This window comes from Caenorhabditis elegans, chromosome II, assembly GCF_000002985.6.
Source record: "Caenorhabditis elegans chromosome II".
Classification (NCBI taxonomy): domain Eukaryota; kingdom Metazoa; phylum Nematoda; class Chromadorea; order Rhabditida; family Rhabditidae; genus Caenorhabditis; species Caenorhabditis elegans.
This window is the reverse complement of record NC_003280.10, coordinates 9,795,586-9,822,778: the sequence shown is the minus strand read 5'-3', so window position 1 is coordinate 9,822,778 and position 27,193 is coordinate 9,795,586. Positions and strand designations below refer to the sequence as shown.

The following is a 27,193-nucleotide window of genomic DNA, read 5'->3' as shown; positions in this document are numbered from 1 at the left end:
TTTCAATTGTGCACTGGTTTTCAAATTTTTTAAACTGAGAATTATTGAGAATATGGAGTTTCAATTGTGCACTGGTTTTCAAATTTTTTTTAAACTGAGAATTATTGAGAATATGGAGTTTCAATTGTGCACTGGTTTTCAAATTTTTTAAACTGAGAATTATTGAGAATATGGAGTTTCAATTGTGCACTGGTTTTCAAATTTTTTAAACTGAGAATTATTGAGAATATGGAGTTTCAATTGTGCACTGGTTTTCAAATTTTTTTTAAACTGAGAATTATTGAGAATATGGAGTTTCAATTGTGCACTGGTTTTCAAATTTTTTTAAACTGAGAATTATTGAGAATATGGAGTTTCAATTGTGCACTGGTTTTCAAATTTTTTTTAAACTGAGAATTATTGAGAATATGGAATTTCAATTGTGCACTGGTTTTCAAATTTTTTTTAAACTGAGAATCATGGAAATAATGGAGTTTCAATTGTGCACTGGTTTTCAAATTTTTTAAACTGAGAATTATTGAGAATATGGAGTTTCAATTGTGCACAGGTTTTCAAATTTTTTTTAAACTGAGAATTATTGAGAATATGGAGTTTCAATTGTGCACAGGTTTTCAAATTATTTTAAACTGACAATCATGGAAATAATGGAGTTTCAATTGTGCACTGGTTTTCAAATTTTTTTAAACTGAGAATCATGGAAATAATGGAGTTTCAATTGTGCACTGGTTTTCAAATTTTTTTAAACTGAGAATCATGGAAATAATGGAGTTTCAATTGTGCACTGGTTTTCAAATTTTGGTAAACTGACAATCATGGAAATAATGGACTCCTCATTTTTGCACTGGTTTTCAACTTGTTTTAAACTGAGAATCATGGCAATACTGGAGTTTCCATTGTGCACTGGTTTTCAAATTGTTTTAAACTGAGAATTATTGAGAATATGGAGTTTCAATTGTGCACTGGTTTTCAAATTATTTTAAACTGACAATCATGGAAATAATGGAGTTTCAATTGTGCACTGGTTTTCAAATTATTTTTAAACTGAGAATTATTGAGAATATGGAGTTTCAATTGTGCACTGGTTTTCAAATTTTTTTTAAACTGAGAATTATTGAGAATATGGAGTTTCAATTGTGCACTGGTTTTCAAATTTTTTTAAACTGAGAATTATTGAGAATATGGAGTTTCAATTGTGCACTGGTTTTCAAATTTTTTTAAACTAAGAATCATGGAAATAATGGAGTTTCAATTGTGCACTGGTTTTCAAATTTTTTTTAAACTGAGAATTATTGAGAATATGGAGTTTCAATTGTGCACAGGTTTTCAAATTATTTTAAACTGACAATCATGGAAATAATGGAGTTTCAATTGTGCACTGGTTTTCAAATTTTTTTTAAACTGAGAATTATTGAGAATATGGAGTTTCAATTGTGCACTGGTTTTCAAATTTTTTTAAACTGAGAATCATGGAAATAATGGAGTTTCAATTGTGCACTGGTTTTCAAATTTTTTTTAAACTGAGAATTATTGAGAAGATGGAGTTTCAATTGTGCACAGGTTTTCAAATTATTTTAAACTGACAATCATGGAAATAATGGAGTTTCAATTGTGCACTGGTTTTCAAATTTTTTTAAACTGAGAATCATGGAAATAATGGAGTTTCAATTGTGCACTGGTTTTCAAATTTTTTTAAACTGAGAATCATGGAAATAATGGAGTTTCAATTGTGCACTGGTTTTCAAATTTTTTTAAACTGACAATCATGGAAATAATGGAGTTTCAATTGTGCACTGGTTTTCAAATTTTTTTAAACTGAGAATTATTGAGAAGATGGAGTTTCAATTGTGCACTGGTTTTCAAATTATTTTAAACTGACAATCATGGAAATAATGGAGTTTCAATTGTGCACTGGTTTTCAAATTGTTTTAAACTGAGAATTATTGAGAATATGGAGTTTCAATTGTGCACTGGTTTTCAAATTATTTTAAACTGACAATCATGGAAATAATGGAGTTTCAATTGTGCACTGGTTTTCAAATTTTTTAAACTGAGAATTATTGAGAATATGGAGTTTCAATTGTGCACTGGTTTTCAAATTTTTTTTAAACTGAGAATTATTGAGAATATGGAGTTTCAATTGTGCACTGGTTTTCAAATTTTTTAAACTGAGAATTATTGAGAATATGGAGTTTCAATTGTGCACTGGTTTTCAAATTTTTTAAACTGAGAATTATTGAGAATATGGAGTTTCAATTGTGCACAGGTTTTCAAATTATTTTAAACTGACAATCATGGAAATAATGGAGTTTCAATTGTGCACTGGTTTTCAAATTTTTTTAAACTGAGTATCATGGAAATAATGGAGTTTCAATTGTGCACTGGTTTTCAAATTTTTTTTAAACTGAGAATTATTGAGAATATGGAGTTTCAATTGTGCACAGGTTTTCAAATTTTTTTAAACTGAGAATCATGGAAATAATGGAGTTTCAATTGTGCACTGGTTTTCAAATTTTTTTTAAACTGAGAATTATTGAGAATATGGAGTTTCAATTGTGCACTGGTTTTCAAATTTTTTAAACTGAGAATTATTGAGAATATGGAGTTTCAATTGTGCACTGGTTTTCAAATTTTTTTTAAACTGAGAATTATTGAGAATATGGAGTTTCAATTGTGCACTGGTTTTCAAATTTTTTTTAAACTGAGAATTATTGAGAATATGGAGTTTCAATTGTGCACTGGTTTTCAAATTTTTTTTAAACTGAGAATTATTGAGAATATGGAGTTTCAATTGTGCACTGGTTTTCAAATTTTTTTTAAACTGAGAATCATGGAAATAATGGAGTTTCAATTGTGCACTGGTTTTCAAATTTTTTAAACTGAGAATTATTGAGAATATGGAGTTTCAATTGTGCACTGGTTTTCAAATTTTTTTTAAACTGAGAATTATTGAGAATATGGAGTTTCAATTGTGCACTGGTTTTCAAATGTTTTTTAAACTGTGAATTATTGAGAATATGGAGTTTCAATTGTGCACTGGTTTTCAAATTTTTTTTAAACTGAGAATTATTGAGAATATGGAGTTTCAATTGTGCACAGGTTTTCAAATTATTTTAAACTGACAATCATGGAAATAATGGAGTTTCAATTGTGCACTGGTTTTCAAATTTTTTTAAACTGAGAATCATGGAAATAATGGAGTTTCAATTGTGCACTGGTTTTCAAATTTTTTTTAAACTGAGAATTATTGAGAATATGGAGTTTCAATTGTGCACTGGTTTTCAAATTTTTTTAAACTGAGAATTATTGAGAATATGGAGTTTCAATTGTGCACTGGTTTTCAAATTTTTTTAAACTAAGAATCATGGAAATAATGGAGTTTCAATTGTGCACTGGTTTTCAAATTTTTTTTAAACTGAGAATTATTGAGAAGATGGAGTTTCAATTGTGCACAGGTTTTCAAATTATTTTAAACTGACAATCATGGAAATAATGGAGTTTCAATTGTGCACTGGTTTTCAAATTTTTTTAAACTGAGAATCATGGAAATAATGGAGTTTCAATTGTGCACTGGTTTTCAAATTTTTTTAAACTGAGAATCATGGAAATAATGGAGTTTCAATTGTGCACAGGTTTTCAAATTTTTTTAAACTGAGAATCATGGAAATAATGGAGTTTCAATTGTGCACTGGTTTTCAAATTTTTTTAAACTGACAATCATGGAAATAATGGAGTTTCAATTGTGCACTGGTTTTCAAATTTTTTTAAACTGAGAATTATTGAGAAGATGGAGTTTCAATTGTGCACTGGTTTTCAAATTATTTTAAACTGACAATCATGGAAATAATGGAGTTTCAATTGTGCACTGGTTTTCAAATTGTTTTAAACTGAGAATCATGGAAATAATGGAGTTTCAATTGTGCACTGGTTTTCAAATTGTTTTAAACTGAGAATTATTGAGAATATGGAGTTTCAATTGTGCACTGGTTTTCAAATTATTTTAAACTGACAATCATGGAAATAATGGAGTTTCAATTGTGCACTGGTTTTCAAATTTTTTTTAAACTGAGAATTATTGAGAATATGGAGTTTCAATTGTGCACTGGTTTTCAAATTTTTTTAAACTAAGAATCATGGAAATAATGGAGTTTCAATTGTGCACTGGTTTTCAAATTTTTTTTAAACTGAGAATTATTGAGAATATGGAGTTTCAATTGTGCACAGGTTTTCAAATTATTTTAAACTGACAATCATGGAAATAATGGAGTTTCAATTGTGCACTGGTTTTCAAATTTTTTTTAAACTGAGAATTATTGAGAATATGGAGTTTCAATTGTGCACTGGTTTTCAAATTTTTTTAAACTGAGAATCATGGAAATAATGGAGTTTCAATTGTGCACTGGTTTTCAAATTTTTTTTAAACTGAGAATTATTGAGAAGATGGAGTTTCAATTGTGCACAGGTTTTCAAATTATTTTAAACTGACAATCATGGAAATAATGGAGTTTCAATTGTGCACTGGTTTTCAAATTTTTTTAAACTGAGAATCATGGAAATAATGGAGTTTCAATTGTGCACTGGTTTTCAAATTTTTTTAAACTGAGAATCATGGAAATAATGGAGTTTCAATTGTGCACTGGTTTTCAAATTTTTTTAAACTGAGAATCATGGAAATAATGGAGTTTCAATTGTGCACTGGTTTTCAAATTTTTTTAAACTGACAATCATGGAAATAATGGAGTTTCAATTGTGCACTGGTTTTCAAATTTTTTTAAACTGAGAATTATTGAGAAGATGGAGTTTCAATTGTGCACTGGTTTTCAAATTATTTTAAACTGACAATCATGGAAATAATGGAGTTTCAATTGTGCACTGGTTTTCAAATTGTTTTAAACTGAGAATCATGGAAATAATGGAGTTTCAATTGTGCACTGGTTTTCAAATTGTTTTAAACTGAGAATTATTGAGAATATGGAGTTTCAATTGTGCACTGGTTTTCAAATTATTTTAAACTGACAATCATGGAAATAATGGAGTTTCAATTGTGCACTGGTTTTCAAATTGTTTTAAACTGAGAATCATGGAAATAATGGAGTTTCAATTGTGCACTGGTTTTCAAATTTTTTTTAAACTGAGAATTATTGAGAATATGGAGTTTCAATTGTGCACTGGTTTTCAAATTTTTTCTAAACTGAGAATCATGGAAATAATGGAGTTTCAATTGTGCACTGGTTTTCAAATTTTTTAAACTGAGAATTATTGAGAATATGGAGTTTCAATTGTGCACTGGTTTTCAAATTTTTTAAACTGAGAATTATTGAGAATATGGAGTTTCAATTGTGCACTGGTTTTCAAATTTTTTTTAAACTGAGAATTATTGAGAATATGGAGTTTCAATTGTGCACAGGTTTTCAAATTATTTTAAACTGACAATCATGGAAATAATGGAGTTTCAATTGTGCACTGGTTTTCAAATTATTTTTAAACTGAGAATTATTGAGAATATGGAGTTTCAATTGTGCACTGGTTTTCAAATTTTTTTTAAACTGAGAATTATTGAGAATATGGAGTTTCAATTGTGCACTGGTTTTCAAATTATTTTTAAACTGAGAATTATTGAGAATATGGAGTTTCAATTGTGCACTGGTTTTCAAATTTTTTTTAAACTGAGAATTATTGAGAATATGGAGTTTCAATTGTGCACTGGTTTTCAAATTTTTTTAAACTGAGAATTATTGAGAATATGGAGTTTCAATTGTGCACTGGTTTTCAAATTTTTTTAAACTAAGAATCATGGAAATAATGGAGTTTCAATTGTGCACTGGTTTTCAAATTTTTTTTAAACTGAGAATTATTGAGAAGATGGAGTTTCAATTGTGCACTGGTTTTCAAATTTTTTTAAACTAAGAATCATGGAAATAATGGAGTTTCAATTGTGCACAGGTTTTCAAATTATTTTAAACTGACAATCATGGAAATAATGGAGTTTCAATTGTGCACTGGTTTTCAAATTTTTTTTAAACTGAGAATTATTGAGAATATGGAGTTTCAATTGTGCACTGGTTTTCAAATTTTTTTAAACTGAGAATCATGGAAATAATGGAGTTTCAATTGTGCACTGGTTTTCAAATTTTTTTAAACTGACAATCATGGAAATAATGGAGTTTCAATTGTGCACTGGTTTTCAAATTTTTTTAAACTGACAATCATGGAAATAATGGAGTTTCAATTGTGCACTGGTTTTCAAATTTTTTTAAACTGAGAATCATGGAAATAATGGAGTTTCAATTGTGCACTGGTTTTCAAATTTTTTTAAACTGAGAATCATGGAAATAATGGAGTTTCAATTGTGCACTGGTTTTCAAATTTTTTTAAACTGAGAATCATGGAAATAATGGAGTTTCAATTGTGCACTGGTTTTCAAATTTTTTTAAACTGACAATCATGGAAATAATGGAGTTTCAATTGTGCACTGGTTTTCAAATTTTTTTAAACTGACAATCATGGAAATAATGGAGTTTCAATTGTGCACTGGTTTTCAAATTTTTTTTAAACTGAGAATTATTGAGAATATGGAGTTTCAATTGTGCACTGGTTTTCAAATTTTTTTAAACTGAGAATCATGGAAATAATGGAGTTTCAATTGTGCACTGGTTTTCAAATTTTTTTTAAACTGAGAATTATTGAGAATATGGAGTTTCAATTGTGCACTGGTTTTCAAATTTTTTTAAACTGAGAATTATTGAGAATATGGAGTTTCAATTGTGCACTGGTTTTCAAATTTTTTTAAACTGAGAATCATGGAAATAATGGAGTTTCAATTGTGCACTGGTTTTCAAATTTTTTTTAAACTGAGAATTATTGAGAATATGGAGTTTCAATTGTGCACTGGTTTTCAAATTTTTTTAAACTAAGAATCATGGAAATAATGGAGTTTCAATTGTGCACTGGTTTTCAAATTTTTTTTAAACTGAGAATTATTGAGAATATGGAGTTTCAATTGTGCACAGGTTTTCAAATTATTTTAAACTGACAATCATGGAAATAATGGAGTTTCAATTGTGCACTGGTTTTCAAATTTTTTTTAAACTGAGAATTATTGAGAATATGGAGTTTCAATTGTGCACTGGTTTTCAAATTTTTTTAAACTGAGAATCATGGAAATAATGGAGTTTCAATTGTGCACTGGTTTTCAAATTTTTTTTAAACTGAGAATTATTGAGAATATGGAGTTTCAATTGTGCACTGGTTTTCAAATTGTTTTAAACTGAGAATCATGGAAATAATGGAGTTTCAATTGTGCACTGGTTTTCAAATTGTTTTAAACTGAGAATTATTGAGAATATGGAGTTTCAATTGTGCACTGGTTTTCAAATTATTTTAAACTGACAATCATGGAAATAATGGAGTTTCAATTGTGCACTGGTTTTCAAATTTTTTAAACTGAGAATTATTGAGAATATGGAGTTTCAATTGTGCACTGGTTTTCAAATTATTTTAAACTGACAATCATGGAAATAATGGAGTTTCAATTGTGCACTGGTTTTCAAATTTTTTTAAACTGAGAATCATGGAAATAATGGAGTTTCAATTGTGCACTGGTTTTCAAATTTTTTTAAACTGAGAATCATGGAAATAATGGAGTTTCAATTGTGCACTGGTTTTCAAATTTTTTTAAACTGAGAATCATGGAAATAATGGAGTTTCAATTGTGCACTGGTTTTCAAATTTTTTTAAACTGAGAATTATTGAGAAGATGGAGTTTCAATTGTGCACTGGTTTTCAAATTATTTTAAACTGACAATCATGGAAATAATGGAGTTTCAATTGTGCACTGGTTTTCAAATTTTTTTAAACTGAGAATCATGGAAATAATGGAGTTTCAATTGTGCACTGGTTTTCAAATTTTTTTAAACTGAGAATTATTGAGAAGATGGAGTTTCAATTGTGCACTGGTTTTCAAATTATTTTAAACTGACAATCATGGAAATAATGGAGTTTCAATTGTGCACTGGTTTTCAAATTTTTTTAAACTGAGAATCATGGAAATAATGGAGTTTCAATTGTGCACTGGTTTTCAAATTTTTTTAAACTGAGAATTATTGAGAAGATGGAGTTTCAATTGTGCACTGGTTTTCAAATTATTTTAAACTGACAATCATGGAAATAATGGAGTTTCAATTGTGCACTGGTTTTCAAATTTTTTAAACTGAGAATTATTGAGAATATGGAGTTTCAATTGTGCACTGGTTTTCAAATTATTTTAAACTGACAATCATGGAACTAATGGAGTTTCAATTGTGCACTGGTTTTCAAATTTCTTGAAACTGAGAATCATGGAAATAATGGAGTTTCAATTGTGCACTGGTTCTCACATCTATTTAAACTGAGAATCATGGAAATAATGGAGTTTCAATTGTGCACTGGTTTTCAAATTGTTTTAAACTGAGAATCATGGAAATAATGGAGTTTCAATTGTGCACTGGTTTTCAAATTGTTTTAAACTGAGAATTATTGAGAATATGGAGTTTCAATTGTGCACTGGTTTTCAAATTTTTTTTAAACTGAGAATTATTGAGAATATGGAGTTTCAATTGTGCACTGGTTTTCAAATTATTTTAAACTGACAATCATGGAAATAATGGAGTTTCAATTGTGCACTGGTTTTCAAATTTTTTAAACTGAGAATTATTGAGAATATGGAGTTTCAATTGTGCACTGGTTTTCAAATTTTTTTTAAACTGAGAATTATTGAGAATATGGAGTTTCAATTGTGCACTGGTTTTCAAATTTTTTTTAAACTGAGAATTATTGAGAATATGGAGTTTCAATTGTGCACTGGTTTTCAAATTTTTTTTAAACTGAGAATCATGGAAATAATGGAGTTTCAATTGTGCACTGGTTTTCAAATTATTTTAAACTGACAATCATGGAAATAATGGAGTTTCAATTGTGCACTGGTTTTCAAATTTTTTAAACTGAGAATTATTGAGAATATGGAGTTTCAATTGTGCACTGGTTTTCAAATTTTTTTTAAACTGAGAATTATTGAGAATATGGAGTTTCAATTGTGCACTGGTTTTCAAATTTTTTTTAAACTGAGAATTATTGAGAATATGGAGTTTCAATTGTGCACTGGTTTTCAAATTTTTTTTAAACTGAGAATTATTGAGAATATGGAGTTTCAATTGTGCACTGGTTTTCAAATTTTTTTTAAACTGAGAATTATTGAGAATATGGAGTTTCAATTGTGCACTGGTTTTCAAATTTTTTTTAAACTGAGAATTATTGAGAATATGGAGTTTCAATTGTGCACTGGTTTTCAAATTTTTTTTAAACTGAGAATTATTGAGAATATGGAGTTTCAATTGTGCACTGGTTTTCAAATTTTTTTTAAACTGAGAATTATTGAGAATATGGAGTTTCAATTGTGCACTGGTTTTCAAATTTTTTCAAACTGAGAATCATGGAAATAATGGAGTTTCAATTGTGCACTGGTTTTCAAATTGTTTTAAACTGAGAATCATGGAAATAATGGAGTTTCAATTGTGCACTGGTTTTCAAATTGTTTTAAACTGAGAATCATGGAAATAATGGAATTTCAATTGTGCACTGGTTTTCAAATTGTTTTAAACTGAGAATCATGGAAATAATGGAGTTTCAATTGTGCACTGGTTTTCAAATTGTTTTAAACTGAGAATCATGGAAATAATGGAGTTTCAATTGTGCACTGGTTTTCAAATTGTTTTAAACTGAGAATTATTGAGAATATGGAGTTTCAATTGTGCACTGGTTTTCAAATTTTTTAAACTGAGAATTATTGAGAATATGGAGTTTCAATTGTGCACTGGTTTTCAAATTATTTTAAACTGACAATCATGGAAATAATGGAGTTTCAATTGTGCACTGGTTTTCAAATTTTTTAAACTGAGAATTATTGAGAATATGGAGTTTCAATTGTGCACTGGTTTTCAAATTTTTTAAACTGAGAATTATTGAGAATATGGAGTTTCAATTGTGCACTGGTTTTCAAATTTTTTTTAAACTGAGAATTATTGAGAATATGGAGTTTCAATTGTGCACTGGTTTTCAAATTTTTTTCAAACTGAGAATCATGGAAATAATGGAGTTTCAATTGTGCACTGGTTTTCAAATTTTTTTTAAACTGAGAATTATTGAGAATATGGAGTTTCAATTGTGCACTGGTTTTCAAATTTTTTTTAAACTGAGAATTATTGAGAATATGGAGTTTCAATTGTGCACTGGTCTTCAAATTTTTTCAAACTGAGAATCATGGAAATAATGGAGTTTCAATTGTGCACTGGTGTTCTCATTATCTTAAACTGACAATCATGGAAATAATGGAGTTTCAATTGTGCACTGGATTTCAAATTTTGTAAACTGAGAGTTATAGAGAATATCGAGTTTCAATTGTGCACTAGTTTTCATATTTATTAAACTGAGAATTATTGAGAATATGGAGTGTCAATGGTGCACTGGTTTTCAAATTTTTTTTAAACTGAGAATTATTGAGAATATGGAGTTTCAATTGTGCACTGGTTTTCAAATTTTTTAAACTGAGAATTATTGAGAATATGGAGTTTCAATTGTGCACTGGTTTTCAAATTATTTTAAACTGACAATCATGGAAATAATGGAGTTTCAATTGTGCACTGGTTTTCAAATTTTTTAAACTGAGAATTATTGAGAATATGGAGTTTCAATTGTGCACTGGTTTTCAAATTGTTTTAAACTGAGAATTATTGAGAATATGGAGTTTCAATTGTGCACTGGTTTTCAAATTTTTTAAACTGAGAATTATTGAGAATATGGAGTTTCAATTGTGCACTGGTTTTCAAATTTTTTCAAACTGAGAATCATGGAAATAATGGAGTTTCAATTGTGCACTGGTTTTCAAATTGTTTTAAACTGAGAATCATGGAAATAATGGAGTTTCAATTGTGCACTGGTTTTCAAATTGTTTTAAACTGAGAATTATTGAGAATATGGAGTTTCAATTGTGCACTGGTTTTCAAATTTTTTAAACTGAGAATTATTGAGAATATGGAGTTTCAATTGTGCACTGGTTTTCAAATTTTTTCAAACTGAGAATCATGGAAATAATGGAGTTTCAATTGTGCACTGGTTTTCAAATTTTTTAAACTGAGAATTATTGAGAATATGGAGTTTCAATTGTGCACTGGTTTTCAAATTGTTTTAAACTGAGAATCATGGAAATAATGGAGTTTCAATTGTGCACTGGTTTTCAAATTGTTTTAAACTGAGAATTATTGAGAATATGGAGTTTCAATTGTGCACTGGTTTTCAAATTTTTTAAACTGAGAATTATTGAGAATATGGAGTTTCAATTGTGCACTGGTTTTCAAATTATTTTAAACTGACAATCATGGAAATAATGGAGTTTCAATTGTGCACTGGTTTTCAAATTTTTTAAACTGAGAATTATTGAGAATATGGAGTTTCAATTGTGCACTGGTTTTCAAATTTTTTAAACTGAGAATTATTGAGAATATGGAGTTTCAATTGTGCACTGGTTTTCAAATTTTTTTTAAACTGAGAATTATTGAGAATATGGAGTTTCAATTGTGCACTGGTTTTCAAATTTTTTAAACTGAGAATTATTGAGAATATGGAGTTTCAATTGTGCACTGGTTTTCAAATTATTTTAAACTGACAATCATGGAAATAATGGAGTTTCAATTGTGCACTGGTTTTCAAATTGTTTTAAACTGAGAATCATGGAAATAATGGAGTTTCAATTGTGCACTGGTTTTCAAATTGTTTTAAACTGAGAATTATTGAGAATATGGAGTTTCAATTGTGCACTGGTTTTCAAATTATTTTAAACTGACAATCATGGAAATAATGGAGTTTCAATTGTGCACTGGTTTTCAAATTTTTTAAACTGAGAATTATTGAGAATATGGAGTTTCAATTGTGCACTGGTTTTCAAATTTTTTTTAAACTGAGAATTATTGAGAATATGGAGTTTCAATTGTGCACTGGTTTTCAAATTTTTTAAACTGAGAATTATTGAGAATATGGAATTTCAATTGTGCACTGGTTTTCAAATTTTTTTTAAACTGAGAATTATTGAGAATATGGAGTTTCAATTGTGCACTGGTTTTCAAATTGTTTTAAACTGACAATCATGGAAATAATGGAGTTTCAATTGTGCACTGGTTTTCAAATTTTTTAAACTGAGAATTATTGAGAATATGGAGTTTCAATTGTGCACTGGTTTTCAAATTTTTTAAACTGAGAATTATTGAGAATATGGAGTTTCAATTGTGCACTGGTTTTCAAATTTTTTTTAAACTGAGAATTATTGAGAATATGGAGTTTCAATTGTGCACTGGTTTTCAAATTTTTTAAACTGAGAATTATTGAGAATATGGAATTTCAATTGTGCACTGGTTTTCAAATTTTTTTTAAACTGAGAATTATTGAGAATATGGAGTTTCAATTGTGCACTGGTTTTCAAATTTTTTTTAAACTGAGAATTATTGAGAATATGGAATTTCAATTGTGCACTGGTTTTCAAATTTTTTTTAAACTGAGAATTATTGAGAATATGGAGTTTCAATTGTGCACTGGTTTTCAAATTTTTTTTAAACTGAGAATTATTGAGAATATGGAATTTCAATTGTGCACTGGTTTTCAAATTTTTTTTAAACTGAGAATCATGGAAATAATGGAGTTTCAATTGTGCACTGGTTTTCAAATTTTTTTAAACTGAGAATCATGGAAATAATGGAGTTTCAATTGTGCACTGGTTTTCAAATTTTTTTAAACTGAGAATCATGGAAATAATGGAGTTTCAATTGTGCACTGGTTTTCAAATTTTTTTTAAACTGAGAATTATTGAGAATATGGAGTTTCAATTGTGCACTGGTTTTCAAATTTTTTTAAACTGAGAATTATTGAGAATATGGAGTTTCAATTGTGCACTGGTTTTCAAATTTTTTTAAACTGAGAATCATGGAAATAATGGAGTTTCAATTGTGCACTGGTTTTCAAATTTTTTAAACTGAGAATTATTGAGAATATGGAGTTTCAATTGTGCACTGGTTTTCAAATTTTTTTTAAACTGAGAATTATTGAGAATATGGAGTTTCAATTGTGCACTGGTTTTCAAATTTTTTTTAAACTGAGAATTATTGAGAATATGGAGTTTCAATTGTGCACTGGTTTTCAAATTTTTTCAAACTGAGAATCATGGAAATAATGGAGTTTCAATTGTGCACTGGTTTTCAAATTTTTTTTAAACTGAGAATTATTGAGAATATGGAGTTTCAATTGTGCACTGGTTTTCAAATTGTTTTAAACTGAGAATCATGGAAATAATGGAGTTTCAATTGTGCACTGGTTTTCAAATTGTTTTAAACTGAGAATTATTGAGAATATGGAGTTTCAATTGTGCACTGGTTTTCAAATTATTTTAAACTGACAATCATGGAAATAATGGAGTTTCAATTGTGCACTGGTTTTCAAATTTTTTAAACTGAGAATTATTGAGAATATGGAGTTTCAATTGTGCACTGGTTTTCAAATTATTTTAAACTGACAATCATGGAAATAATGGAGTTTCAATTGTGCACTGGTTTTCAAATTTTTTTTAAACTGAGAATTATTGAGAATATGGAGTTTCAATTGTGCACTGGTTTTCAAATTTTTTTAAACTGAGAATTATTGAGAATATGGAGTTTCAATTGTGCACTGGTTTTCAAATTTTTTTAAACTGAGAATCATGGAAATAATGGAGTTTCAATTGTGCACTGGTTTTCAAATTTTTTAAACTGAGAATTATTGAGAATATGGAGTTTCAATTGTGCACTGGTTTTCAAATTTTTTTTAAACTGAGAATTATTGAGAATATGGAGTTTCAATTGTGCACTGGTTTTCAAATTTTTTTTAAACTGAGAATTATTGAGAATATGGAGTTTCAATTGTGCACTGGTTTTCAAATTTTTTCAAACTGAGAATCATGGAAATAATGGAGTTTCAATTGTGCACTGGTTTTCAAATTGTTTTAAACTGAGAATCATGGAAATAATGGAGTTTCAATTGTGCACTGGTTTTCAAATTGTTTTAAACTGAGAATCATGGAAATAATGGAGTTTCAATTGTGCACTGGTTTTCAAATTGTTTTAAACTGAGAATCATGGAAATAATGGAGTTTCAATTGTGCACTGGTTTTCAAATTGTTTTAAACTGAGAATCATGGAAATAATGGAGTTTCAATTGTGCACTGGTTTTCAAATTTTTTAAACTGAGAATTATTGAGAATATGGAGTTTCAATTGTGCACTGGTTTTCAAATTTTTTTTAAACTGAGAATTATTGAGAATATGGAGTTTCAATTGTGCACTGGTTTTCAAATTTTTTTTAAACTGAGAATCATGGAAATAATGGAGTTTCAATTGTGCACTGGTTTTCAAATTTTTTTTAAACTGAGAATTATTGAGAATATGGAGTTTCAATTGTGCACAGGTTTTCAAATTATTTTAAACTGACAATCATGGAAATAATGGAGTTTCAATTGTGCACTGGTTTTCAAATTTTTTTAAACTGAGAATCATGGAAATAATGGAGTTTCAATTGTGCACTGGTTTTCAAATTTTTTTTAAACTGAGAATTATTGAGAATATGGAGTTTCAATTGTGCACAGGTTTTCAAATTTTTTTAAACTGAGAATCATGGAAATAATGGAGTTTCAATTGTGCACTGGTTTTCAATTTTTTTTAAACTGAGAATTATTGAGAATATGGAGTTTGAATTGTGCACTGGTTTTCAAATTTTTTTAAACTGAGAATTATGGAGATTAGACAATTTTTGAAACGTGAATGGAAAATACCGCTACAGTAACCAAACTTTAATTTAGAAACTTTATTTACTGTAGGCCAATAATAACACTCTAGTTATCTGTCCACCTATTTTGAACTTGATCATGCTCAAATCACACGCGACAAATCATATTTTTCTATCACAATAATCAGTTGTTTCGAAACTTTCTTATCGTCAAAACTTTGCATCACTCATGGCTTGATAGTATGTGTTTGTGGAGAGAGGGAAAAGTTAAAAAGGGATAGTAGTTATACATTTTCTGTGTCAAAAATTTGGTTTGTGACTGTTCGGGCAGATATAAAAATGAAAGAAAATTATGGTGGATATCTCATTTTTTGAGAATTGGAAGCTTTATAAATTCAGCATTTTCAACGTCTGAAAAATGATTTTCGAGCTCATCCTAATTTCAATTGTTACCTACTATTTCTGGCATTGGACTTTCTGGAAGCGACGTGGATTGCCAGGCCCTTGGGGAGTTCCGATTTTCGGAAAAGCTGGAGCTATGCTGGAGGATAGTTTCCCACCGGGTTACACTCTTCAAAAATGGACAAAGGAATATGGAAAAATTTATGGATTCACTGAAGGAATGCAGAAAGTCATGGTGATTTCAGATCCTGATTTGGTTCAGGAAATCCTTGTGAAACAGTACGATAATTTTTATGGAAGAAAGCATAATCCAGTTCAAGGAGATCCAGATAAGGATAAGGATATTCATATTGTTGGAGCTCAAGGTTTTAGGTAAGGAGACCACTTCAGACGTGCTGGCTTGCCTGCCACTCGCATATTTTAATTGATAACTTTCAGATGGAAACGTCTCCGAACAATCACGGCACCTGCATTTTCAAATGGCAGTATCAAAAAAGTATTGACTACAATGGAAGATAGCACACAGGAGCTTATGAAAAAATTAAGAGAAGAATCAGAGAATGGAAAAGCAGTCAATATGCATCTGTAAGTTGTTCATAGCGGTCTAATTAAGGTGTTTTACTGTTAAATTTTAGTTTCTACCAGGAGTACACCTTTGACGTGATCTCCAGAGTTGCCATGGGACAACCCGACTCCCAAATGTTTAAAAATCCATTATTAAAGGATGTTAAAGGGGTAGGTTCATCTCCTTTGTTGGATTGATTTTTAATTTTAAAAGTTTAACAAAAATGTATTTTTACAGTTCTTCGAGCACAACCGCTGGCAGATCTGGATGTTCAGTGGAGGATTTCCATTTGCTGTGTCTTTTCTCAAATGGTTGTTCATTAAAGTAGGCAAGTTCGGAGCTGGTCCCTTTATTGTCGTGCAAAAATCGGTAACGGACGCAGTGATGTCCCGGATTGCTCAACGAGAAGCCGATAAGAAACATGGAGTTGAGCCAGGAGAGGCCGCTGATTATATTGATATGTTTTTGAATGCAAGAGCCGAAGTTGAACATTTTGGTGAAAGCAATGACGAATTCCATAAATCATCCTCCTATGTAAGCTTGAAATTAACATAGTGATTTTTATAAATTCCTTCAATTTCAGAATAACCGACAACTGACCACTCAAGAAATCATTAGCCAGTGCTTTGTATTTTTAGTTGCTGGATTTGATACTACAGCCATTTCCCTTTCCTATGTTACATACTTCTTGGCATTGAATCCAAAAATTCAGAGCAAGTTACAAGACGAAGTAGACAAAGAATGTCCAAATGATGAGATCACATTTGATCAGCTTTCAAAATTGAAATATATGGATAATGTGATCAAGGAGTCATTAAGATTGTTCCCATTTGCTTCTTTGTGAGTTTCCAATGTTTACTTACAAATTAAATATATTTTACTTTCAGTGCAAACTCCCGCCGATGCATGAGAAATACGGTTATCGGAGAGCAAATTGTAGAAGCTGGTGTTGATGTGATGATCGACACCTGGACTCTTCACCATGACAAAAATGTATGGGGAAATGACGTAGAAGAGTTCAAGCCTGAAAGGTAAGATATTTTCGATGCGTACTTTAAGAAAGATTTTTCAAGAGCGTAGTGACGTCTATCAAGATTCTATGAAAAAGTAATTTAAAAATATTTTTAGATGGGACTCTCCATTAACTCCTCAACAAGCATACCTCTCATTTGGTGCTGGACCCAGAGTATGTCTCGGAATGCGGTTTGCACTTTTGGAGCAGAAAGGATTATTGTCACATATACTCAAAAAATATACTTTCGAGACAAATGCGAAGACACAGCTTCCGATTAAATTAGTAGGCCGAGCAACTGCAAGGCCTGAAAACTTGTTCTTGTCATTGAAGCCGAGAGTTTGATTATAATATACCTTTCCTAATCCCTCCATGTTGTTTTAACTTTCTTCAACTTAATACAAATAGCTTTAAATTTAATTTTTTAAGTAACTGACATAGAAGTTTGTGCTTTTAAATACGTGAACATACAAATTTATTGGGTAAATATATAAACAAAGACAACAATCCGTACAAAACACATTTCAAAACCTGGATTTAAGTTTGAGCAGCACACTTGATGGCGCAATAGTAGCAGTTCCGACTAACTTCAATGGAATCACAGTTTCTGGTGTGGTTTCAAATGTATAGTTTTTCAAAATATTGGTCAAAAGCATTTTCATTTCCATCATAGCCAATCGCATACCAATACAAATTCTTGGTCCCATGCCGAACGGAAGATATCCGCCTTTAGCAAAGAATAGTTCATCCCCGGACTCCCATCTGTAGAACATTTGATGAAATAAATAATTGTCAAATAAAACCAACCTTTCCGGCTTGAACTCGTTAACATCATCTCCCCAAACTTTCGGATCATGGTGAAGAGACCAGGTATCCACATTAATATTTGTTCCAGCTTCTATTTCCATTCCCAGAACATTTGTGGTTTTGAGACATTTTCGATTGTGAACACTGAATTATTTTTTAATTACAGAGAACAAACTACACCACGGCAAAACTTAGAAATTAAAAAAAAACTAACAGAGACGCCAATGGATACAATCTCAATGCTTCTTTCACAACACATTCCAAATATTTCAATTTCGACAGCTGATCAAAAGTGACTTCAGGGTCTGGACATTCTCTATCCACTTCTTCTTGTAATTTCTTCTGAATCTCTGGATGTGTTGCCAGGAGATATGAAGAATATGACAGAGAAAGGGCAGTCGTGTCGTATCCAGCTAACAAGAAAACAAACAGTTGTCCAATAATCTCATCAAATGTCAGATGCTTATCCACTTTCAAGACTTCACTTTTAGCAAAATCTTGTTCAGCTTCGCCTTCGAAAAAGTCTACAGTTGATCTAGCATCTAAAAACAAATCGATGAAATCTTGAGGCTCCCCAGATGGCTCAATTCCAGCCTTCTCATCAGCTTCCCTTTGTTCCAGTCGTTTGTTCAAAGCCTTCTCCAAAATACTTTGAATATCGGTAGCCATTTGAAGTGATGGAAATTTGGCAAAAATGTTGCGTAGAGCAATTCCAACGAAAGGAAATATTCCAGAGATCATAAAAACATTGTTTCGTCCTTCTTTGAAAATCTGAAAAATTTGAAATAAATTATTTAAAATCAAGTCATTCCACAAACCGTTTTGACTTTATCTAGCATTGGGTTTCTAAACATTAAGGATTTTTCTTGTCCCATTGCCATTTTTCCAATAATATCCATTGTGAATTCTTGGTAATATCTTTAAAAAAGTTAATTGTCTAAACAGTTCCAAACTTTTTATTTTGAAACATACTCTAGCATGTCAAGAGTTTTTCCTTCCGCACTTGCTTTCTCTAATGATCTGACCAACTCCGTAACACTTTCTTCTACAGTACCCATAATCTTTCTTAGACTTTTATTCGAAAAAGTAGGAGAAGCTAAAGTTCTCAATCGCTTCCATCTATGGCCTTGAGCAGCAACAAGTGGTACTCTCTTGTTTTTATTTGGATCTCCTTGAATTGCAGTTAATTTTCTCCCGTAGAAATTATCAAATTGTTTTACAAAAACTTCATGTACAAATTCTGGATCCGAAATTACCAACGTCTTTTCAACACCTTCCGTAATTCCATAAACAGGTCCGTATTTCTGAAATATTAAACATTACTTAATGATTAATGTAAAATAAATAAATTCATTCTACCTTTGTCCATTCGCTGAACTTCAAAGCTCCAGGGTTCTCATAGTTTGTGAACTTGTGAATAACTCCGAGAAATGGTAGACCTCTAGGCCCTTTGACTCCTTTTCGAATCCAGAATGACCAAATCCATAAATAATAGGAAATTATTCCAACAAATATTGCAATAGCTATGAGTATACTGAAACTCATGTCTAGTTTCAAAAAAAATTAAATTAAATTAAATTGTGTAATATGTGGCATTATTTATATACTTTTTTGTCGATCATCTGTTAAGTTAGTTTTTAGTCTTATCTTCTTGTCGCACAAAACATTATGGTTTGTGTTTAATAGAACAAGAAAGTGGGTGACAAGAATCGTATGATTTGGAGAAACCCAGCAATCAAGAAGATTTTGTTTCAAAATTCGTAGTCTGGATACTTTAGAATGTATTCTCAATTTTCGAATAAAGTTTAGAGGATGTTTTTTCAAACTTTTATCAATTTTTGAAAACTATCTGATGGTTTTATAATTATTACAGTCACATATTTGTAGCTTGTGAATCTAAACCTATTATGTATATTCTCGTTTTAAAAAAATTAATTGCCGAAAAAAAGCAAAAAATTTTAATCTTACGAAAAAAAGTTTTTTTTTTGGATTTATCAGCTTCAGTGCTCATTTTCATCCCTAACTTTCTTTCAAGAAATTTTAGATATGAAGAACAATTTTAAAATTCTAGATCAACCAAATCTCTGAAACAAAACTAGTTTTCTATTGTTTCTACATATTGATATTTTTTTTAAACTCCATTATCATTTTTAATTTTTTAAAAAGTTTTCTAACTACCATCTGCTCTCCATCACCTCTTTATGTTTTTTGCATTTGAGCAGTGAAAAGTTTGAAGAATATTGGTACAACTTTTATACCTTCCAAAAAGTGCTTGCCCCATTCTCTATGTTCTCTTATCAGTACACTATATCTCAACAGTCGACACATTTGTGTGGAAAAGTGTTGTTTGTGTCTGACTGTTGTTTCTACCACCGATACTATTTATAAGGTGGTCTACCGAAAAACATCAATACGTTTCTTTTTTATTCCTGAAAATAAAAACATGATTTTCGTTTTATTATCTGCAGTTCTACTAGGAGTATTCACATACTCCGTATGGATCTGGTCATATTTTATTCGAAAGGGCATAAAAGGTCCACGTGGATTCCCTGGAATTGGAATGTTGATTCAGACCATCGATCATGAGAATCCACCGTTTTTAAAGTACAGGGATTGGACTAAAGTGCGTTGTTTTTTTTTTAATTTAGAAACCTTTTCGCATTTCTGCTAGTTTCAAAAATTTCAAAAACTTTTAAATTTCAATGAAAACTAATAAAATAAACTTTCAGCAATATGGTCCTGTTTACGGTTTCACAGAAGGACCCCAACAAACTATGATAATCTCGGAACCAGAGATGGTCAATGAAATATTCAAAAAACAATTCGACAATTTCTATGGTCGAAAGTTGCGTCCAATCATTGGTGATCCTGAAAAAGACAAACGAGTCAATATTTTCTCGACTCAAGGAAAACGTTGGAAACGTCTTCGGACACTGTCAAGTCCATCTTTTTCCAATAACAGTCTTCGAAAAGTGAGGAACTCTGTTCAAGAATGTGGAACTGAAATTTTATGGAATATTGAGCAGAAAGTGAGGAAGAACGAAGATATTGATATGTTAATGTGAGTGGTAATTTTGTAAGTGATTAAGTTTTATGATAAAAATTCAGAGTCTATCAAGAGTACACTCTGGGAGTAATTAGTCGCATTGCTCTTGGCCAGTCTGAATCGAACATGTTCAAGAACCCATTGCTGCCAAAAGTTCAAGCCGTATGTTTATAATATTCTGAAGAAGAATAGCAAGTGTTTTCAGATTTTCAACGGTTCCTGGCATGTGTTCCTTATCACTGGAATCTTTCCTCCGCTCGCAGGAGTTTTCAGAAAAATGTCAAAAATGCTACCAGCAAGTTTCATTCCAGCCTTCAAAATTTTCGATTTAATAGAAGTAGCTGTACAGGCAAGAATTGATCAGCGAGCTAAAGATGAGATAAAAGGAGTTGAGCCAGGAGAACCTCAGGATTTTATTGATTTATTCCTTGATGCCCGAGTTCCAGACGTGAAAATATTGAGCGGAGAGGCGAATGAAGATTTTGCAAAATCGAGCGTTGTAAAAATCAACAAGGAGTTGACTTTCGATGAGATTATTGCACAGTGTTTCGTATTTTTAGCTGCTGGCTTTGACACAACTGCATTATCTCTCTCATATGCTACATATCTTCTTGCAACACATCCAGAAATCCAAACAAAATTACAAGAAGAAGTGGACAGAGAGTGTCCAGATCCCGAAATCTTCTTTGATCATTTATCGAAACTGAAATATTTGGAGTGTGTAATGAAAGAAACGTTGAGATTATATCCATTAGGAACGACGTAAGTTGACAAGACTATTTTTGGCTTAAAATTAAAAAAAAGTGAGAACAATATAATCTTACAGAGCAAACACGAGAAAATGTATGCGAGAGACAACAATCAACGGGGTGAATTTTGATGAGGGAATGAACATTCAAGTTGACACATGGACACTACATCACAATCCAAGAATTTGGGGAGAAGACGTAGAAGACTTCAAACCCGAAAGGTAATCTTAGTGATCTTGTTTTCATCACAATCTTCTATATTACAGGTGGGAAAACGGAGCTTGTGAGCATTTGGAGCACAATGGATCGTACATTCCATTTGGCTCGGGACCACGTCAGTGCATTGGAATGAGACTAGCTCAAATGGAGCAGAAGATTTTATTGGCTCAGATTCTCAAAGAATACTCATTCAGAACAACAAAAAATACACAGATTCCGGTGAAGTTGGTAGGAAAGTTGACACTTTCGCCGGAAAGTGTAATTGTGAAATTGGAGCCGAGAGATTCATAATTTTTTGTAATTTTACATGTATAAAAATTGTCTAATTAATATTTATTTTACTGATATGTTTTAATTGAAAAATAGCCATAAATAAATCAAAATAAAATCAAACATAATTTTATATTGAACATTTAATATTGAAAACAGTTAAACAAACTGATAGTTTACAAAAAAATGGTTTACAAAAAAATGAAAAAAAAAATGTTGTTGTCTTTGGAGTATAGAACATTATTCTACTTGAACAACTTCAAAAAACTCTAACAATAAATATCATAAATGAATTACCTAGCTAATCAATCATCATCTAAACACTATCTTGTTTCACTTCTGTCCAATTCCAAGTCACAAATTTTCCGTCATTCATTTCCCATTTTTCAAACACAAATCATAGTGACTTGTTGCGCCGAGAAACACCCGAGTGAGTAAGCAAGTCAAATGATTTTTGTGACCACGGCCTTGGTAAATATGTCGGTTAGTATATAAATACTCTCTGGACTAGATAGAAGAAACACTATATTTTGTTCCAAAATATGAGTTTAAGTATACTTATTGCTGGTGCTTCGTTTATTGGACTTTTGACATATTATATCTGGATTTGGTCATTTTGGATCAGGAAAGGAGTCAAAGGACCCCGTGGATTTCCATTTTTTGGAGTGATTCACGAGTTCCAAGACTATGAAAATCCAGGACTGTTGAAATTGGGAGAATGGACAAAAGTGAGTTTAAAATTATGTGTTTACCAAAAACGAGTCACATATTCAGGAATACGGACCAATATATGGTATTACTGAAGGAGTCGAAAAAACTTTGATTGTGTCTAATCCAGAATTTGTTCATGAAGTATTTGTGAAACAGTTTGATAATTTCTATGGAAGAAAGACAAATCCCATTCAAGGAGACCCAAATAAAAACAAAAGAGCACATCTTGTCTCGGCTCAAGGGCACCGTTGGAAGCGGTTGAGAACTCTGTCATCACCTACGTTTTCAAATAAAAACCTCAGAAAAATTATGAGTACTGTAGAAGAAACTGTAGTAGAGTTGATGAGACATTTGGACGATGCAAGTGCAAAAGGAAAAGCTGTAGATTTATTAGAGTAAGTCTTTAATTAAAAATATTGAGAAGATGCAAAACATTTACAAAAAAACAATTTGCAGCTACTACCAAGAATTCACTCTTGACATCATTGGAAGAATTGCAATGGGTCAAACAGAATCGCTGATGTTTAGAAATCCAATGCTTCCTAAGGTGAAAGGAGTAAGTTGCATTTTGTACTGAATTCCATCAAAAGCATAACAAAAATTATAATTTTAGATTTTCAAAGATGGTCGTAAACTACCTTTCCTAGTTTCTGGTATTTTCCCGATAGCGGGAACTATGTTCCGCGAATTCTTCATGAGATTCCCATCTATACAACCAGCCTTCGATATTATGAGTACTGTGGAAAAAGCTTTGAATAAACGACTGGAACAAAGAGCCGCAGACGAAAAAGCTGGAATTGAGCCATCTGGTGAACCACAAGATTTCATTGATTTGTTCCTAGACGCAAGAGCAAATGTAGATTTCTTTGAAGAGGAATCCGCACTAGGATTTGCTAAAACAGAAATTGCGAAAGTTGATAAACAACTGACATTTGATGAAATTATTGGCCAATTGTTCGTTTTTCTGTTAGCTGGATATGATACAACTGCCCTTTCCCTCTCATATTCTTCATATCTCCTGGCAAGACATCCAGAGATTCAGAAGAAATTACAAGAAGAAGTGGATAGAGAATGCCCAAATCCTGAAGTCACTTTTGATCAAATATCAAAATTGAAGTACATGGAATGTGTGGTAAAGGAAGCTCTACGAATGTATCCATTAGCATCCATGTAAGTATTTTATTAGCGGGCTTTTAGATGTTTCAAGTTATCCGTTGACTCTATTTATAATTTGAATTTTTAATTCAAGAAGATTTAAAATTCATTAGGTTTAATGCAATTCCCTATTTGATCTTCGCTTTGGAAAGTATTCTATTAATAATCTAAGCAGGTCAATTCGATTTTCAGCGTTCACAACCGAAAGTGCATGAAGGAAACGAATGTACTTGGAGTTCAAATAGAGAAAGGAACAAATGTTCAAGTGGATACATGGACACTTCATTATGATCCAAAAGTTTGGGGAGAGGATGCAAATGAGTTTAGGCCAGAGAGGTATGTTCTATGTTCTTAATAAGATGAGCTATGAGCTTCAAGTTTAATTTTTTCTTCCCAAAGAACATCACTTTTTGCAGATGGGAATCTGGAGACGAACTATTTTATGCAAAAGGAGGATATCTTCCATTCGGTATGGGACCAAGAATTTGTATTGGAATGCGATTGGCAATGATGGAAAAAAAAATGCTTTTGACCCACATCCTGAAAAAGTACACATTCGAAACTTCTACGCAAACAGAAATTCCATTAAAATTGGTCGGATCCGCCACAACTGCACCAAGAAGTGTTATGCTCAAGTTGACACCAAGACATTCCAATTAATTCCTAATTTTAGTTGTATAATAAATTATGCATATGTGTACCTATTGGTTTTTTGATTAATAAATTGTTCAAATCGATAGCTAATTTAAAAAATTGCAGAATCCTTCAAGAAAGACAATTTATTAACATTGAAAACCAGCTCATGTGCTTGCTTCTAATTTTAAATCACTTTTCTAATAAAAAATTACTTTACTCGTCCTAATGTATCTACACGTTAGGAAATCATTTAAATTAGAAAACATATTTTAAAACATCATTTCAAAAAAATAACTAACAGAAAATAGAATGCATATTAGAGAGATAAGTGGAAATAAGAGTTCGTTTGTATGGTCAAAACTAACTTCAAGTACGGAATCCTGCCCGTATGATGTCGACACAACATAACAGTTTCCAACAATGCATAGGAGTTGATAATTTTTCCAATTTATCAACCTACGTTCAGAAATTGTCGTGCTCTCTGCTATCATCCATGTTTCCTTCTAAAACACAAACCATAATTGTTGCGACGCGAAACACAAATGTGTGAAAGCAGACAATACTGAACCACAGTACACAAACTGATCTGTATATAAACACCATACTCTAAATAGCAAAATCAAGCATTTTTTCCAACTATGAGTTTAAGTTTACTTATTGCCGGTGCTCTGTTTATTGGTTTTTTGACATATTATATCTGGATTTGGTCATTTTGGATCAGGAAAGGAGTCAAAGGACCCCGTGGATTTCCATTTTTCGGAGTGATTCTCAAGTTTCATGACTATGAAAATCCAGGACTTTTGAAGTTGGGAGAATGGACAAAAGTGAGTGTTTGCTTCTTTTTATTGATACAGAGTTATATATAAACTATCATCAATCTTCCAGAAATATGGATCAATCTATGGTATCACTGAAGGTGTCGAAAAAACTTTGGTTGTGTCTAATCCAGAATTTGTCCACGAAGTTTTTGTGAAACAATTTGATAATTTCTATGGAAGAAAGACAAATCCCATTCAAGGAGACCCAAATAAAAACAAAAGAGCACACCTTGTCTTGGCTCAAGGGCACCGATGGAAGCGGTTGAGAACATTGGCTTCGCCTACGTTTTCGAATAAGAGTCTCAGAAAAATTATGAGTACTGTAGAGGAAACTGTAGTGGAGTTGATGAGACATTTGGATGAGGCAAGTGCAAAAGGAAAAGCTGTAGATTTATTAGAGTGAGTTTTTCGTTTAAATTTTCGAGACGATGCAGAAACCTTTTTCAGCTACTATCAAGAATTCACTCTTGACATCATTGGAAGAATTGCAATGGGTCAAACCGAATCGCTGATGTTTAGAAATCCAATGCTTCCTAAGGTAAAAGAAGTAAGTTGTACTTTGTAAGAAATTTTACCAATTTGCAAATAAAAAACTTCCAGATTTTCAAAAAGGGTGGTAAAATGCCTTTCCTAATTGCTGGTGTTTTCCCAATTGCAGGAACTTTGATGCGCCAACTTTTCATGAAATTCCCAAAATTTAGTCCGGCTTTCGGTATAATGAATACCATGGAAAAAGCTCTCAACAAACGACTAGAACAAAGAGCAGCAGACAAAAAAGCTGGAATTGAGCCATCTGGTGAACCACAAGATTTTATCGACTTGTTCCTAGACGCAAGGGCAAACGTAGATTTTATTGAAGAGGAATCGACATTAGGATTTGCAAAAAGTGAAGTCTTGAAAGTGGATAAGCATCTGACATTTGATGAGATCATTGGTCAATTGTTTGTTTTCTTGTTAGCTGGATATGATACAACTGCCCTTTCTCTGTCATATTCTTCATATCTCCTGGCAACACATCCAGAGATTCAGAAGAAATTACAAGAAGAAGTGGATAGAGAATGCCCAGACCCTGAAGTCACTTTTGATCAGATATCAAAACTGAAGTACATGGAATGTGTGGTAAAAGAAGCTCTACGAATGTACCCTTTAGCATCCTTGTAAGTTTTTTATTATCGTTTATTAAATTCTAGATATTCCAATTTACCCGCTATTACAAATTTGTTTGCTTTTTTTCAAAAAGTATATTTTCAGAGTTCACAACCGAAAGTGCATGAAGAAAACCAATGTTCTTGGAGTTGAAATAGATGAAGGAACAAATGTGCAAGTGGATACATGGACACTTCATTATGATCCAAAAGTTTGGGGAGATGATGCAAGCGAGTTTAAACCAGAGAGGTGCGTTCTATGTTTTTAATATTAGATGAACTCCAATTTTAATTTTTGTTCTCGAAGGAACATCAATATTGCAGATGGGAAACCGGGGACGAACTATTTTATGCAAAAGGAGGATATCTTCCATTCGGTATGGGACCAAGAATTTGTATTGGAATGCGATTAGCTATGATGGAAGAAAAATTGTTATTGACCCACATCCTGAAAAAGTACACATTTGATACTTCCACAGAAACTGAAATTCCATTAAAATTGGTCGGATCCGCCACAATTGCACCAAGAAATGTTATGCTCAAGTTGACACCAAGACACTCTAATTGATTCCAAAATTTTATTTTGTGTCATATTGTGTTCCGTTTTTTGTTTTTTTTACATAATTTTCAATGTAAATAAATTATTCAAAACTTGTGTAATAAACCGTTTTAGTTAGAATTGTTTCCGTCGATCAACATTCGACTGATCAAACTTTACTCTTTCTAAAGCGCTCGTCATATATTTTATCACAAAGCACAAAAACTGATACCAAAAAAGCACAAGAATAACAAACTTTTTGTAGGAAAAAGCTCCGAAAACTATATAAATA

At 31.2% G+C, this 27,193-nt stretch overlaps 5 protein-coding genes and 1 non-coding gene across 6 annotated transcripts; 4 read left to right on the top strand and 2 right to left on the bottom strand.

Moving 5' to 3' along the window:
- Positions 1-15,209: 15,209 nt before the first annotated feature.
- Positions 15,210-17,179, top strand: cyp-13A8 (Putative cytochrome P450 CYP13A8). The gene is made up of 7 exons (NM_063714.2): positions 15,210-15,602; positions 15,669-15,815; positions 15,866-15,965; positions 16,033-16,329; positions 16,379-16,635; positions 16,683-16,826; positions 16,924-17,179. Exons 1-7 carry the CDS (start codon positions 15,247-15,249, stop codon positions 17,150-17,152), a joined length of 1,530 nt encoding a protein of 509 aa, NP_496115.1. The 5' UTR covers positions 15,210-15,246; the 3' UTR covers positions 17,153-17,179.
- An 86-nt stretch (positions 17,180-17,265) lies between these two features.
- Positions 17,266-19,159, bottom strand: cyp-13A7 (Putative cytochrome P450 CYP13A7; the record flags this gene model as incomplete). The annotated part of the gene is made up of 6 exons (NM_063713.4): positions 17,266-17,569; positions 17,615-17,758; positions 17,829-18,385; positions 18,433-18,532; positions 18,587-18,918; positions 18,974-19,159. The coding sequence occupies 6 exons, from the start codon at positions 19,157-19,159 to the stop codon at positions 17,332-17,334; spliced, it is 1,557 nt and encodes a 518-aa protein (NP_496114.1). The 3' UTR covers positions 17,266-17,331.
- Positions 19,160-19,957: 798 nt separating this feature from the next.
- cyp-13A6 (Putative cytochrome P450 CYP13A6) lies at positions 19,958-22,021 on the top strand. Its single transcript, NM_063712.4, has 6 exons — positions 19,958-20,237; positions 20,344-20,675; positions 20,723-20,822; positions 20,866-21,422; positions 21,487-21,630; positions 21,676-22,021. The coding sequence occupies exons 1-6, from the start codon at positions 20,058-20,060 to the stop codon at positions 21,917-21,919; spliced, it is 1,557 nt and encodes a 518-aa protein (NP_496113.1). The 5' UTR covers positions 19,958-20,057; the 3' UTR covers positions 21,920-22,021.
- On the bottom strand, positions 20,749-20,892 carry T10B9.13. The gene has a single exon (NR_051556.1). It is a non-coding gene; the product is annotated as an Unclassified non-coding RNA T10B9.13 (non-coding RNA).
- Positions 22,022-22,416: 395 nt separating the features above from the next.
- On the top strand, positions 22,417-24,502 carry cyp-13A5 (Putative cytochrome P450 CYP13A5). The gene is made up of 6 exons (NM_063711.6): positions 22,417-22,626; positions 22,673-23,004; positions 23,066-23,165; positions 23,223-23,779; positions 23,957-24,100; positions 24,181-24,502. Exons 1-6 carry the CDS (start codon positions 22,441-22,443, stop codon positions 24,422-24,424), a joined length of 1,563 nt encoding a protein of 520 aa, NP_496112.1. The 5' UTR covers positions 22,417-22,440; the 3' UTR covers positions 24,425-24,502.
- A 536-nt stretch (positions 24,503-25,038) lies between these two features.
- Positions 25,039-27,023, top strand: cyp-13A4 (Putative cytochrome P450 CYP13A4; the record flags this gene model as incomplete). Its single annotated transcript, NM_063710.3, has 6 exons — positions 25,039-25,224; positions 25,286-25,617; positions 25,666-25,765; positions 25,819-26,375; positions 26,470-26,613; positions 26,688-27,023. 6 exons carry the CDS (start codon positions 25,039-25,041, stop codon positions 26,929-26,931), a joined length of 1,563 nt encoding a protein of 520 aa, NP_496111.1. The 3' UTR covers positions 26,932-27,023.
- Between the last annotated feature and the right edge of the window lie 170 nt (positions 27,024-27,193).

Bases quoted from the DNA above. Each gene is read 5' to 3' on its own strand.
- cyp-13A8 (NM_063714.2), top strand. From the start codon at position 15,247: ATGATTTTCGAGCTCATCCTAATTTCAATTGTTACCTACTATTTCTGG. The intron at 15,816-15,865 runs GTAAGTTGTTCA...GTTAAATTTTAG, and splicing joins AAAGCAGTCAATATGCATCT to TTTCTACCAGGAGTACACCT. The intron at 16,636-16,682 runs GTGAGTTTCCAA...TTTTACTTTCAG, and splicing joins TTGTTCCCATTTGCTTCTTT to TGCAAACTCCCGCCGATGCA.
- cyp-13A6 (NM_063712.4), top strand. From the start codon at position 20,058: ATGATTTTCGTTTTATTATCTGCAGTTCTACTAGGAGTATTCACATAC. The intron at 20,823-20,865 runs GTATGTTTATAA...AAGTGTTTTCAG, and splicing joins TGCTGCCAAAAGTTCAAGCC to ATTTTCAACGGTTCCTGGCA. The intron at 21,423-21,486 runs GTAAGTTGACAA...ATAATCTTACAG, and splicing joins TTATATCCATTAGGAACGAC to AGCAAACACGAGAAAATGTA.
- cyp-13A5 (NM_063711.6), top strand. From the start codon at position 22,441: ATGAGTTTAAGTATACTTATTGCTGGTGCTTCGTTTATTGGACTTTTG. The intron at 23,005-23,065 runs GTAAGTCTTTAA...AACAATTTGCAG, and splicing joins AAAGCTGTAGATTTATTAGA to CTACTACCAAGAATTCACTC. The intron at 23,166-23,222 runs GTAAGTTGCATT...TTATAATTTTAG, and splicing joins TGCTTCCTAAGGTGAAAGGA to ATTTTCAAAGATGGTCGTAA.